The sequence below is a fragment of the Lemur catta genome, chromosome 2 (genome assembly GCF_020740605.2).
Source record: "Lemur catta isolate mLemCat1 chromosome 2, mLemCat1.pri, whole genome shotgun sequence".
Lineage (NCBI taxonomy): Eukaryota > Metazoa > Chordata > Mammalia > Primates > Lemuridae > Lemur > Lemur catta.
The window spans coordinates 8,800,408-8,812,820 of NC_059129.1; the positions used below are offsets into that span (position 1 = coordinate 8,800,408).

General features: G+C 42.2%; 1 protein-coding gene across 2 annotated transcripts in view; it reads right to left on the reverse strand.

The window, feature by feature from the left end:
• Nucleotides 1-615: 615 nt before the first annotated feature.
• The window catches only part of CPPED1 (calcineurin like phosphoesterase domain containing 1), a 94,927-nt gene continuing 83,129 nt past the window's right edge, over nucleotides 616-12,413 (reverse strand). For both annotated transcript variants that reach the window (XM_045542630.1, XM_045542629.1), the window contains exon 4: nucleotides 616-1,109. In XM_045542630.1, the coding sequence (XP_045398586.1) occupies nucleotides 880-1,109 (230 nt within the window). In that variant the 3' untranslated portion in view covers nucleotides 616-879. The remainder of the gene's footprint in view (nucleotides 1,110-12,413) is intronic.

Genomic DNA, 12,413 nt, shown 5'->3' on the forward strand with positions numbered 1-12,413 from the left:
TTTTCTTTTGAGAACTCTACATAAATTTCCACTTTTTCTGGCAAAGTCGACACAGTTGAGAGTCTCGTCATTGGAGGGGGGGTTCCCATCCCACAGAACCACCCGTCTGCGGAGCTGCTACAGCGCCAGAATGTGAACGCGAACAAACTCAAAATGTGCTTCCAAGCGGCAGCACAGGTGGCATTTTAGGGTCTTGGTTTTGGTCTCTTGGATGAGATTTTCGTAAATGACCCATTTATGTGCAAAGGTGACTTTTCCTGGCACCAGGAAGGCAAGTTCAAGACCTGACTTGTATCAACTGTATTCTGTTTCTATCATCAGCAATAATAGGAGTCTCAGAATTTAACAGCGAATGTTGGCTACTGGGTTCCTTGTTAAAATAAGTCTACATGGCCCTGGTAATGGGAGAGACGGCTGTCTGTTTTGCTAGGAAGGACAGGAGATGACCTTTGTTTTGTCTGACATTTTTGGAATCATCACCACAATTTAGTACAATCAGATACAGTTTGTTCAAGGAATTATCAAAGATCACATTTGGATATGAGGTTGGAATTGAACTTGACAGGTAGACGTTGATCATATGCTACTAGAAAATAATCTAATTCAAAAGCAGAGTTGAGAAACACGCCATTAGGAGAATTTATTCAAACACCCGTGCGGAGATAGTCTAGGATCATTTAAAAAAATTATTCCCAGAGTGCAGTTCCATTTTGAATACAATTCAAGATAGGACCTAGCTCTCTGATTTATACAGAAGGACATAAATTCAGCAACCTGCCTGGTCTGCTTTTCTATTTCAACAAGGGGTTGTGTGCAGCTGCTGTTCCTGGTGGAATAAAAAACCTTGGAAGTGAAAAGTGAACCGATCATAAAGGGCGATCACTTTTGCTTCATCAAATCCATCAGATCGTCTCCTATTCCTTTCTCACTCAGCTCATCCAAACTGTAGTACCGGTGGACGATCTTCTCGGCGGTGACCACCACGACGCGGAGCCCGTGGGTGTCTTTGCCCAACTGGCACCCGATGGCAGACGACACCACCATGTCCAGGTTCTGGTAGGTGCCCCCAGCATTCCTGTGGTAGTGGCCTGAGAACACGGCTCGGACACCTGCAGGGAAGGGAAAAAGACATTAGGGGGCCAAGGATTCCCAAGCAAGAGGGTGGGCAGTGCCGTGTTTTATTCTATAAACAGTCATATATTAAATACATTATTACATATAGTTAACATATCACATGCATACCATTCTGTGTTTAATAAATACAAAGGCAGCACGTGTGCTATCTAGAATCTTTTCAAAGATGATTCATATGTACAATAAATGATTAACACGTTTGCCATAAGTAGTACGAGAAAGTGCTAGGGATTAAGAGAAGGAAGATAAGATGAATGACTTTGGCAAGAGATGAAGGAGACAAAGGAAAACATATTGAGGCCCATATAAACATCTGTATGATGGAAACTATCTGTCTATTAACATGATGTTTGTGGAGTTCTGATCGAGGTTGCAGAGCGTGTTCGACATTCGATGTGCCTCATCTGCTGCAAACGTACAGCTGTGATAGATAAAATGGAAAAAAGAAAACCCAAGGACACAGTTGGGCTCAAAAACAAAGCAAACAGCTCTATGGACCAAATTCAGAACAGAAAGGCAAAGTCATGAATAGGAGTGAAATGTTGCCAGGAGTGAAGGTCTTAGAAGACCCTGGAGTCAAAGCATTTTCAGAGAGGGGGAGAACAAAGCCTGGCTTCCTGTCTGAAATAGGGGTGGGGGCGGGGCCTCTGTTTGGGGAAGGAGACTGAGGAACACTGGGGCTGTCACTGCCAGGGGCTGTGGCAGTGGTGTGCTGGGAAATGTCTAACAAGTTATTTAAAAATAGAGCCGATTTGTAATGTTTACTAATTTCCATGGTGTAAATACTCCCATCATGGCCAATTTCGAGTTGCCAATGTGATGTCATTGAGCTGGACGTGGAAAGAGATGCCCAGTACTGCCCCATTATATGGTGTTTCCATGACAAAGATACAAAAGCTGTCACGGGGCGAGGTGGCTCATGCCTGTGATCCCGATCCCAGCACTTTGGGAGGCTAAGGTGGGAGGATCACTTGAGGCCAGGAGTTTGAGACCAGCCTGGGCAACACAGCAAGACCTCATCTCTACAAATAATAATAAATGTACTAATAAATTAACATCATGGCATGCACTTGTAGTCCTAGCTACCTGGGATGCTGAGGGAAGATCACCTGAGCCCAGGGGTTCGAGGCTGCAGTGAGCTATGATTGTGCCACTGCACTCCAGCCCGGGTGACAGAGTGAGACCCTGTCTCTAGAAAACAAAACAAAACAAAAAGCAAACAGAAAAACCCCCAAAGCTGTAAACAACTTCAAGAGTACAGATAATAGCACTATGAAGCAAAAGAATTAGAAAGTGGTAAGTTTTGAGTATCTATTACCTTTGCTATTTAATACAATTTAATGATCAGTTTATATAATTTAATTTTTAATAATGGCCATTTAACAACCAGCTTACAACATTCCTCAAAATTTCATAATTGTTCCTAATGAGTTGGTAGGCACTATCTCCAGCACACGACTGGGTGAGGGCTTATGGCAACCTGAGGTTCTAGGAAGGAAGCAGAGACAGGCTTATGTCTAGGAGCTGAAACACATTCCCCCAGTATTACTGTGGGGCCCCAAACTACTATTGGTAAGGCTTGGTCCTGAATGGGGGTGAAGGTGTAGGTAACCAAAACCACTAGAAAAGAAGAAGTTAGTCCTTGAGGGAAAAACAAAAATAAAAAATTCCTCTGACTCAAATCGAACATGCAATTAAAATTTCTACTGCCCATGAAGACATTTCATGCTAAATAAGACAGTCTACAAACTCTTCAATCAAGAACATACATTCACTGGAGAGTAAATCAATTATTTAAAACTGACAAATATCTAAAATAAATGTTTAGGATATCAAAGCGTCCTTAATAAAGGACTAATATCCATACAAAATATGCTATGGAATAAAACAGGCATAAACTGAATGAGAATAGTAGGTAATGAAAATTTAAAAATGGTGGACACAAAAGATATACCCATTAAAATTTAAAAATAAAAACAACCCTCAACAAATGAGACAAATTCTAGACTACATACTTAGTCAAAAAGGAAATCAGTGAATTAAGAGACAGAATTGAGGAAATGACCAGGAGACAGAACAGAGACCCAGACACAAGCACTATGAACACACAAGTTCAAAGAATCCAAAGGACAGATGAAGAGGCATCAATAGATGTTTAAGAGGAGCTGGAACAGGAGAAAGGAGAAAATAATAGTGAGAGGAATTTGAAGAATAATAAGAAATTTTCCAGAAAGAAGGAAGACGTGGGTCTTCAAAAAGTATCAACCAGGAAACATAAAAATTAATTCATACTAACATATAGTACAATAACACTATGGTACATTAAAGAGAAAGAGAAGAACCTTAAAAAGGTAACTGGTAAAAATATTATGATGGAATGGCAATTAGATAGCAGGCGTCTTAGCAAAAACAGAATCAAAGAGCAATAACCTTCAAAATGCTGAGAGTAAATAACTAGGAACCTCAAATTTTATACCTAGCTAAACCATCACTTAAGTTTTGAGGACAAAATATAGACATGTTTGGAAATATAAAGACTAACAGTTTACCACTTCCAAATCTTCAGTAAAAGAATTATGAGGTATGTTTCAGCAGAGGAAGAGATAACATAACAAAAAACAATGCTGAACGAACACTGATGTTTTGGTAAGTTGAATTAATTGCTGATTATTTTTTAAAAACAATCCTAGTTTTTAACGCTAAAGGGGAACTAAAACTAAAAACTGTCAAGATGGGGAGGTCAAGGGATAATTAACGCATATAAAAGTTATTGTCATGTTTAGGAGGAAGATGAAAATAGTGAATAACTTGATACTGTGCTAGGAAAAAATGTATAATTATCATGTTTCTTAAAAATGTTTGAGCATAAGCAATCAAACTAAAAATAAATTGGACTTCATCAAAATTAAAAACTTTTGTGCTTCAAAAAACATTATCAAAAAAAAAAAATGAAAAGATAATCCATAGAATGGGAGAAAATATTTCCAGATCTTGTATCTGAAAAGGGTCTAATATCCAGAAAACATAAAGAACCTTTATTAAAAAAAAAAAGACAAATAACCCAATTAACAGGTGGACAGAGGGTATGAACAAACATTTTTCCAAAGAAGCCAATAAACACATGAAAAAATACTCCACATCATTAATCATTAGGGAAATGCAAATAAAAACTACAATGAAGATACCACTTCATACCCCCTAGAAAAGCTATAATCAAAAAGATGGAAAGTAACAAGTATTCACAGGGATCTGGAGAAATTAGAACCTTCACGTAGTGCTGGTGGGGATGTAAAATGGTGCAGCTTTTTTGGAAAACAGTTTGGCAGTTCCTCAAATGTTAAACATATGGTGACCATGACCAAGCAATTTCACTCCTAGGTATACACCCAAGAGAAATGCAAACATATGTCTGTGCAAAAGCTTGTACGTGAATGTTCATAGCAGCATTTTCCGTAATAGCTTCAAAGTGGAAACAACCTAAATGCCCATCAACTGATGATGGATAAACAAAAATTGGTCTATCCACACAGTGGACTGGTATTCAGCCATAACAAAGAATGAAGTATCGACACATGCTACCATGTAGATAACCTTGAAAATATTAAGCTAAATGAAGTAAGCCAGATGCAAAAACCCACATATCATATGACTCTATTTACATGAAATGTTCAGAATAGGTAAATCCATAGAGAAAGAAAGCAGATTAGTGGCTGTCAGGGGCTGGGGGTGTGACTGCTAACGGGTGATGGGTTTCTTTGTGGAATGATAAAAACGGTCTGCAATTAGATGGCAGTGATGGTGGCACAATCTTGTGAATATATTAAAATCACTGAATTTTATACTTTAAAAAGGGTGAATTTTATGGTTTATGAAAAAAAGAGGCAGATTTGCATTTACTGGCATGAAAAAGCACCAAAGATATTATTAAGTATTTATGGCAAGCTGCCAAAAAAAAAGTCTGTATGATCCCGTGTTTGTCAACTGATGTATACATAAGCGGGTGTGTGTGAGCAGGGCGTCGCTCTCTCCATTTTATTACTGTACTCTAATGCTTACGACGGTCATGAACTGATCTGGTGATCAGGAACAAAACGTCAGGGCAATGTGAACAGGGCAGGGGTGGGATGGATTGAGGGACACAGGCGCCATCACACCAGGGCTCGAGCTGTGCAGCTCACAGGCTGCAGCTGGAACCGGTGGGTCCTGGCGACACAGGAAGAGCTGAACAGCTCTGATTGTGCAGACAGACCGTGGGAATGACTGCTGCTTCTGCAGCCTTCCTGTGGGTTCAAAGGCTTCTAGGCTGCTCCGTCCGAGGCCCCAATGGGAGCGAGTGCAGTCAGCCCTGCCTGGGGGAGCTCCAAATGGCTGGACAGAAAGCACTTAGCATTATTATTTTTTTGCATGCTAAATTATGTTTATGAATTTTGGCTCTTTATGCCTAACACATCATAGTTGCAAACTGTAATATTTTGTGTTATTACGTCTGGCACTTTTGAAAGGAGCTCACATTAGCCATGATTAGCTGTAAAGACTCATTTACGTTTAAATTTGATGCCGTATTGATTGGCATTCACAGAGACGGGATCAGTGATGGTGACTGCTCAAGTTCCCAGGGGACCTGCTGCCTTCTGGTCAAAGAGATTTTCCAATGAGGAACTTGACATTTTGGGGTCCTGAACGAGAAATCAAGCAACGTCCGTGTGATACGTTTACAAAGGGAAGGCCAGGCGGGAGGCAAGAGTTTGTTTCAAAAGTAGGCAGACATGACTGACTCCATCTTCCTGGGTTCTGGTGGTGAGTTCAAGGCTCTGGGATGTTCTTGGCTGGCCCAGTGAAAACCGAAACACAACGGACAAGATGTTGAGTTGGAAAATGAGGGAGTCACTTCTTGGGTTGGAACCAGATCCAGAAGCCTGGTGAGTATTTCGTTGTGGGAGTTTCTGAGTCTATTTCTCAGCTCCTGGGAGGCCCAGGAGTTTTAAACCCTGAACAGGTTCTCCTCTTCCTGCTTCAAGTAAGAGCAACTGATGAGGCAGAGAGGAATGAGGACAGGCCCAGAAGGAGACTGGCACAGTGACACTCCGTGCCACGTGGGGCACTCAGTACTTTTCATGCTCCGTCTCACTGAATTCTCCCAATGCACATGTCCTGGGGACTCACATCATCCTCACTCTATAGATGAGAAAACAGAAGCCCAGAGAAGTTATAAAACTATGCAAAGCTACATAGCTAGACCACACGGCGGCCAGAACTCGGGTACTGGGACATCAGAGCCTGTTCTGCTTTGGGACCTTGGGCCCATGACTGACCTCTGTGGGTTCCCATTTCTGGATTTGTAAGGTGAATAATGACGATGCCTATCTCATGGGTAGCTGAAGTCTGGAGGGCAGCACGGCTGTTGGTAATAAGCCTGTCATTCCCCCAGGAGGCTATCTCTAGGGCAGGCCAGCTGTCACTGCTGGAGCACGATACAGACACAGCCCGGCACCACGCTGGCTCTTGTCCGAGTTACAATCCTGTCCCTTTCATGCCGACGGGCTGGGAGGACTTGTAAGAAGTTTTACCCATTCCGGCTTTCTGTTAGCTTTTGATGGGGAAGCATTGATTCACAACCCAATGGAGGTAAGGCATGTATTAATAAATCACAGTTTCCCTGACGGGGGATTGATTTTAGCGGTGTTTTCAGGAGTTGTGCAGAATTTCCATTCAGGCTGTGCATCAGTCATCTGTGGCCGACATGCCTCTATGGTTCCTTAATTGAGTATTACACATAGATTGTTTGTGAAGTATGAACCGCTGTATGGAGATGACAAACATCCTTTTAAATTACTGCTAGAAGATTTCCCAGCAAAGACAGCCGCTGCATCAACAGAGGACGACTTCCGTGGCATCGGCTTCGTATTTATTTCTCCATGGTATCAAGTCATGAAGATGCTATAAAAGTTATTTTTAAGCTATCTGGATTCAAATGCACTTCAAATCAATCACAGGACTGGGATACAATCCCCATATAATTTAATATTCGAATATTGGAAACTTGCTTCAAATCAATCCAGAAATCGGGATATGCAACCCAGTACAATTCTGATATTCCAATACTGTGATATTTAGAACTGACTTCCTTAATGTCTTGGTGTTACTGACTTAGGCCTGGAAAGGGCAAATTCTATTTGGACAGCATTTACTGTTTTTTTTCCCCCAGCCAGGGTATCACTCTGTCACCCAGGCTGGAATGTAGCAATGTAACCTCAAACTCCTGGGCTCAAGTAAACCTCTTGCCTCAGCCTCCTGAGTAGCTAGCACTACAGGTGTGCATCACCACGCCCCACTAACTTTTTAATTGTTTGTAGAGACCAGGTCTTGCTATGTTGCCCAGGCTGGTCTTGAACTCCTGGCCTCAGGTGATCCTCCCACCTTGGCCTCCCAAAGTGCTAGGATGACAGGCGTGAGCCACCCTGTGTGAGGATATATTTATGAAAATGCTATACTCTTCACATTGCCAGCTGCAACAGTGAAAACTGTGCTATATAAATCATCACTCACACTCAATTTATTCTGCCTCGGTGGTAGGGAAAAAATGTGACTCATTAAAAAAAAGAGAGAGAAAAGGAAAGTTAAAAAAAGAAGAAAGGGTGGGTATGAATGCACAGAAAGCAGGTACAAACAATCCCTCCTGCAGGTAAAGACGGTCCTCAGCAGGCACCTCAGGCGCAGCCTTTGAGTCAGAAATCCTGGCCAGTGGCAGCCACGAGGCAGAGGACAGACGTTTGTTAAGTGGGTCTGGAAGGCGCAGGCTGCAAACAGGAAGTCCCCACCTGCCTCATTCGGGAAGAGGTTCTGAGCTGTGAAATTAGGGCTTTTGAGTTGCCGATTTGGGAGCTCTGGATTCCAGTATGTGCACTCTCAGAGAATTTCACCGGTATGAAATTCTGCCTAAATGCCTGTGGCCCGGGACTGCTGGGGGCCGTGGGGGAAGGAAGAGATCTGCTCCACACTCCCTGGGTAAGGCAGGGGGCTGTTTCTTCAGTCCATTCGAGGCAACAAACATCTGCTGAGCTCCCTCTTGGGGCCAGTTGTTGCTGGAATGCAGCGGGACCACCCCTAGCAATCAAGAGCTCAAGGTCTACAGCCTGGTAGTAATGGAAAGAGCTATTCGAAACCAAATGCAGGGAGTGACAGCATAATTTAGCAGTGTTTTATTTACTAAACATCTGTGAACTTAACACATGTAGCATCTCACTTAAACCTCATAAGGACCCCCCCATGAGGAAGAGATTATCCCCCTTTACAGATAAAGGAAGGAGGCACAGAGAGGTTAAGTGACTTGCCTGGGGTCACACAGCTAGGATATGTACCTGGACCAGGCTGACTCAGAAGCACCTGCTCTGTCCACCATCTTAGAGGAGCAAAGTGCCAAAGGTCATGGTGCTGCAGGCCCTGCAAGAAGGCTTCCTGGAGGGCGTGGCTTTGACCTAATATACCCTTGACTCTCCTAGTTCTCTGCTCACACCTGACCTGGGGCCTGAAGGAGGATTATATTATGATAGCAATAATAATAATAATATTCATGGAGTGTTCACTATTTGCCTACTCATTGTTCTAGGCACTTTACATGTTTCAAACTCATTTAATCCCCCAAATTTCCTTATGAAGGAGGCACAGTTATCATCTGTCATTTTATTATCCTCGATTTAGAGACATTCAGTAGTTTGCCTCACTCAGCCTGTAAATGGCAGGACGGGGATCTGAACCCAGGGGTCTGTCCCCAGAGCCAGCGCTCTTTACCAAAACACCTGCCAAGTGGAGGTAAAACACAGACACGCCCAGCAAAGGAGGGAAGTCAAGGTGTGTCTAGGGAGCAGCCGCCGCCAAATACAAAGGCTCCTGCAGACTGGCCACCTGCCGGGCACGGGAATCTCAACTGCTCAACTCTGCCATAGAAAGAATGAGAGCTTGTGGGTGCAGCTACGATTCCACAAAACTTCATTTACAAACCCAGGAGGAAGGCCTCGCCCAGTGATGAAGAAAACCCTACCACCAAAAGAAATACATTTGGGCAAAGCCCAGCCAAGATTTCCTGAATCTTCAAAAACTGGAACTTTCCATGTTTCTCCAAAATAAAGGAAACTACAAGGGAAAGAGTAATTTGTAGTTTCCTTTACAAAACCACGGATGCGATTTTAAGCAAGGGAGACAAGTGTTATTTACCCCCAAAAAGAACACTGCTTTAATGAACACAAAACAGATCAATTATTCTAGGAGCAAGAGCCTTCCAACTAAAAAAGTAATTCAGATCTACTTCAGCTGTTTTGGCTATTATAGGTGCTTCGCATTTCCATATAAATTTTAGAATCAGCTTGTTGATTTCTACAAAAAATAAAACTTGTAATTTTGATTGGGATTTTATTGAATCTATAGTATTTTATGCTTCAAGGTGCTATGACAAATTATTTTTACAATTTCACTTGTTTGCTGAGACTATATAAGAATTGATTTTTGCCTATTAACCTTATATCCTGAGACCCTGCTGAATTCATTGATTAGTTCTACTAATTATTTTGTAGATCCCTGGGATTTTCTATGTTAAAAAAAATCACATTATCTACAAATAAGCACAGTTTTACTTCTTATCTTTATGCCTCTTATTTCTTTTTCTTCTCTCTGCAATGGTTCACGTTACACAACGTGAAAAAGGAGTGGTGAAAATAGGCACGCTTTCCTTCCTGGGGAAAAATTTAGTCTTCATTTTACTATGTTTTGGACTTTTGATATGATTGTCAAATTATTCTTCAGAAAAACTTAACCAATTTAAATTCTCACCAAGGGTTTGAGAGTTTAATCACTGACAGTTCATTCCTTGGTGACCTCACAAGAGCCTTGCAAAGATTAGAAGGGAGACTATCGAGGAGGACCTAAAATAAGTTTCTATTTATCCAGAATTTCTGAGTAACTGCTGTCCTCCCTGTTCTTTCATCATGCTGGATAACCCCTTTCATCTTCCCGAGAACAAAGCCCGTCCACGGGACTTACGATGGCAGACCTGTCCCTTCCAGGCCCTGTTTATAGGATGCTGAGCCCACCTGCGGCTGCTGGGAGGGTTCAGCCCCCCAACATACACATGACACCATTTATATGAAATGTCCAGGATAGGCAAACCCATAGAGACAGAGAGTGGATTTCTAGAGCTGGGAGTTGCGGGGAGGCAGTTTGGGAGGAAATGGGGCCGTGGTTGCTAAAGGATATAAAAATGTCCTCAAATGGATTGTGGTAATGGATGTACAATACATACTAAAAACCACCAAACGGTACGCTTAAGATAGGGGAATCGTATGGTATGTGAATTATATCTCAATAAAACTGTTATGAAAAAGAAAAAAAAGGATAAGAGAATAACAATAGTAACAGCAATCATTTACTGGAGACCTACTATGAGCCAGGCACTCTGAACAAGCCTCTTTGTGTGTATTACTTTAAATTCTTCAACATTCCTAAAATATATTATGGTGCTTGGGCGTGGGGGAGTCAGCCCCCTTGCCTCAGGGTGGGGCCGACTCGTGGCTCAGCCAGTGCTCTGGGGCTCGCCAGCTCAGGTGACATCAGAGGACAGCCCCGTCTGTGCCTGGCCCTGTTCCCTCCCCTGTCCTGTCTCCTCACTCTCCTGCTCCCAGGAGCCAACTCCAATCCCTGTCTCAGGCTTTGCTTCTAGGACCCCCGACCTAAGACAGGTGCTTCAGCTGGACCTCATGACCTCACTGTTCCGTTTGTGAGATGTCAGAACAGCCCAGTAGGAGTTAAGCAAAGAGCCCAAGGGCTCACTAGCCACAGGGCTTTTCCCACAGCCCTACCCACTTTAAAAACAATGACCTTCTAGGAGAGCTGCAGCTTGCTTTTTTCAGTGGCTTTAAATTTTCTTTCCATGATGTAGCATCATTGTTTTTGCTGCCTGGGAAAGCAAAGCGTGCCTTAGGAGAGGGGTCGGGCAGAGCATGGCTGGCGCGCACACACACTGCAGCTGTAGAACAGCATGAGCAAAGTCTCCGTGAACTGATAGGGAGCGATTTCTCAGGAAAACAGCTGCGTAAAGTGCAGAAAAGCATATACAGTAGGCTACGTTTTATGTAAGAAAGAAGGAAAATAAGAAACACACACACATAAGATGTAAGCAACTTACCCTCAAACAGATCAGAAAAATGTTATTGATATATGTCTTTGCAGTAGCTCTAGAAAGTAAACAAACATTAAAGCCACTGAGGTAAAATGTGAATAGCTGATAAATCTGGGTAAAGGGAATATAGGTATTCTTTTTACTAGTCTTATTCTTGCAACTTTTTTGAAAGCCTAAACATATTTCTGAATAAAACATTTTTTTAAAAAAGCAATATATGCTTGCTAAAAATAAAATCAAATATTGTAAAACTATAGACCATCAAACAAAAAAGCAGGGGGAGGAAAATCTCTTGAAATACCTCTTCCTATTTTCCGAGTTTAGTGTGTATTCTCTAGATAATTTAAGTAACTATGCTAATATATTAGACAGAAATATATACAAATATATATATATATACATACAATTTTTATAAGCTATGCCACACATGGATTTGCAACTTGCTTTTAGTCACTCAATAATATATCCTTTACTTGTTCCATCCAGGGTAATAGCCCGATCTCAGAGCTACTCTCTAAAATCCTGAAAACTGTGTTTCTGGTGTTGGGGGCTCAGAAAATGATACCCCAATATACGGCGCTTTCATATGCTGAGCTAAAGAAACAGCCTCAAGGTCTCTCTGACCTTCCCTCCCCAAGCTCAGTGAGGGACTCTATGGAATTTCCTTATCTAAGGAAACTTCTTTCCAAAAGAAATGCAATTGTCTTAAAACCTCCTCCCTAGAAATCTCGCCAATATCCAGGAAAGATTAACTACTGGAGAAGAGAAGGGACAAAGTCATGGCCATGCCCAGATAGACTTTTCTTCGATTCTTCTGAGTGTGGCTCCAAGAGATCACCTGGGAGACAAGACCACCTTTGTTACCAGTGCAGTTCTGCCTCTCAGCTTCCCATAACTTGCCCTTCCCACTCAGTTTCCTAAGAGAATTATTTACAAGATAATGTCTTCCTCCTGGACCCATTCGATTCCCCTAAAAATCATTTACAACCCCTCAAAATTGTCTACATTTCCCCCATCTCCTTCTCCCCTCTGAAGAGGGCATATGATTTCCACCATCTGGCCCTTCTTTGAGTCTTATGTTGTATGGCTCCACAGTTAAGCACGTTAATAA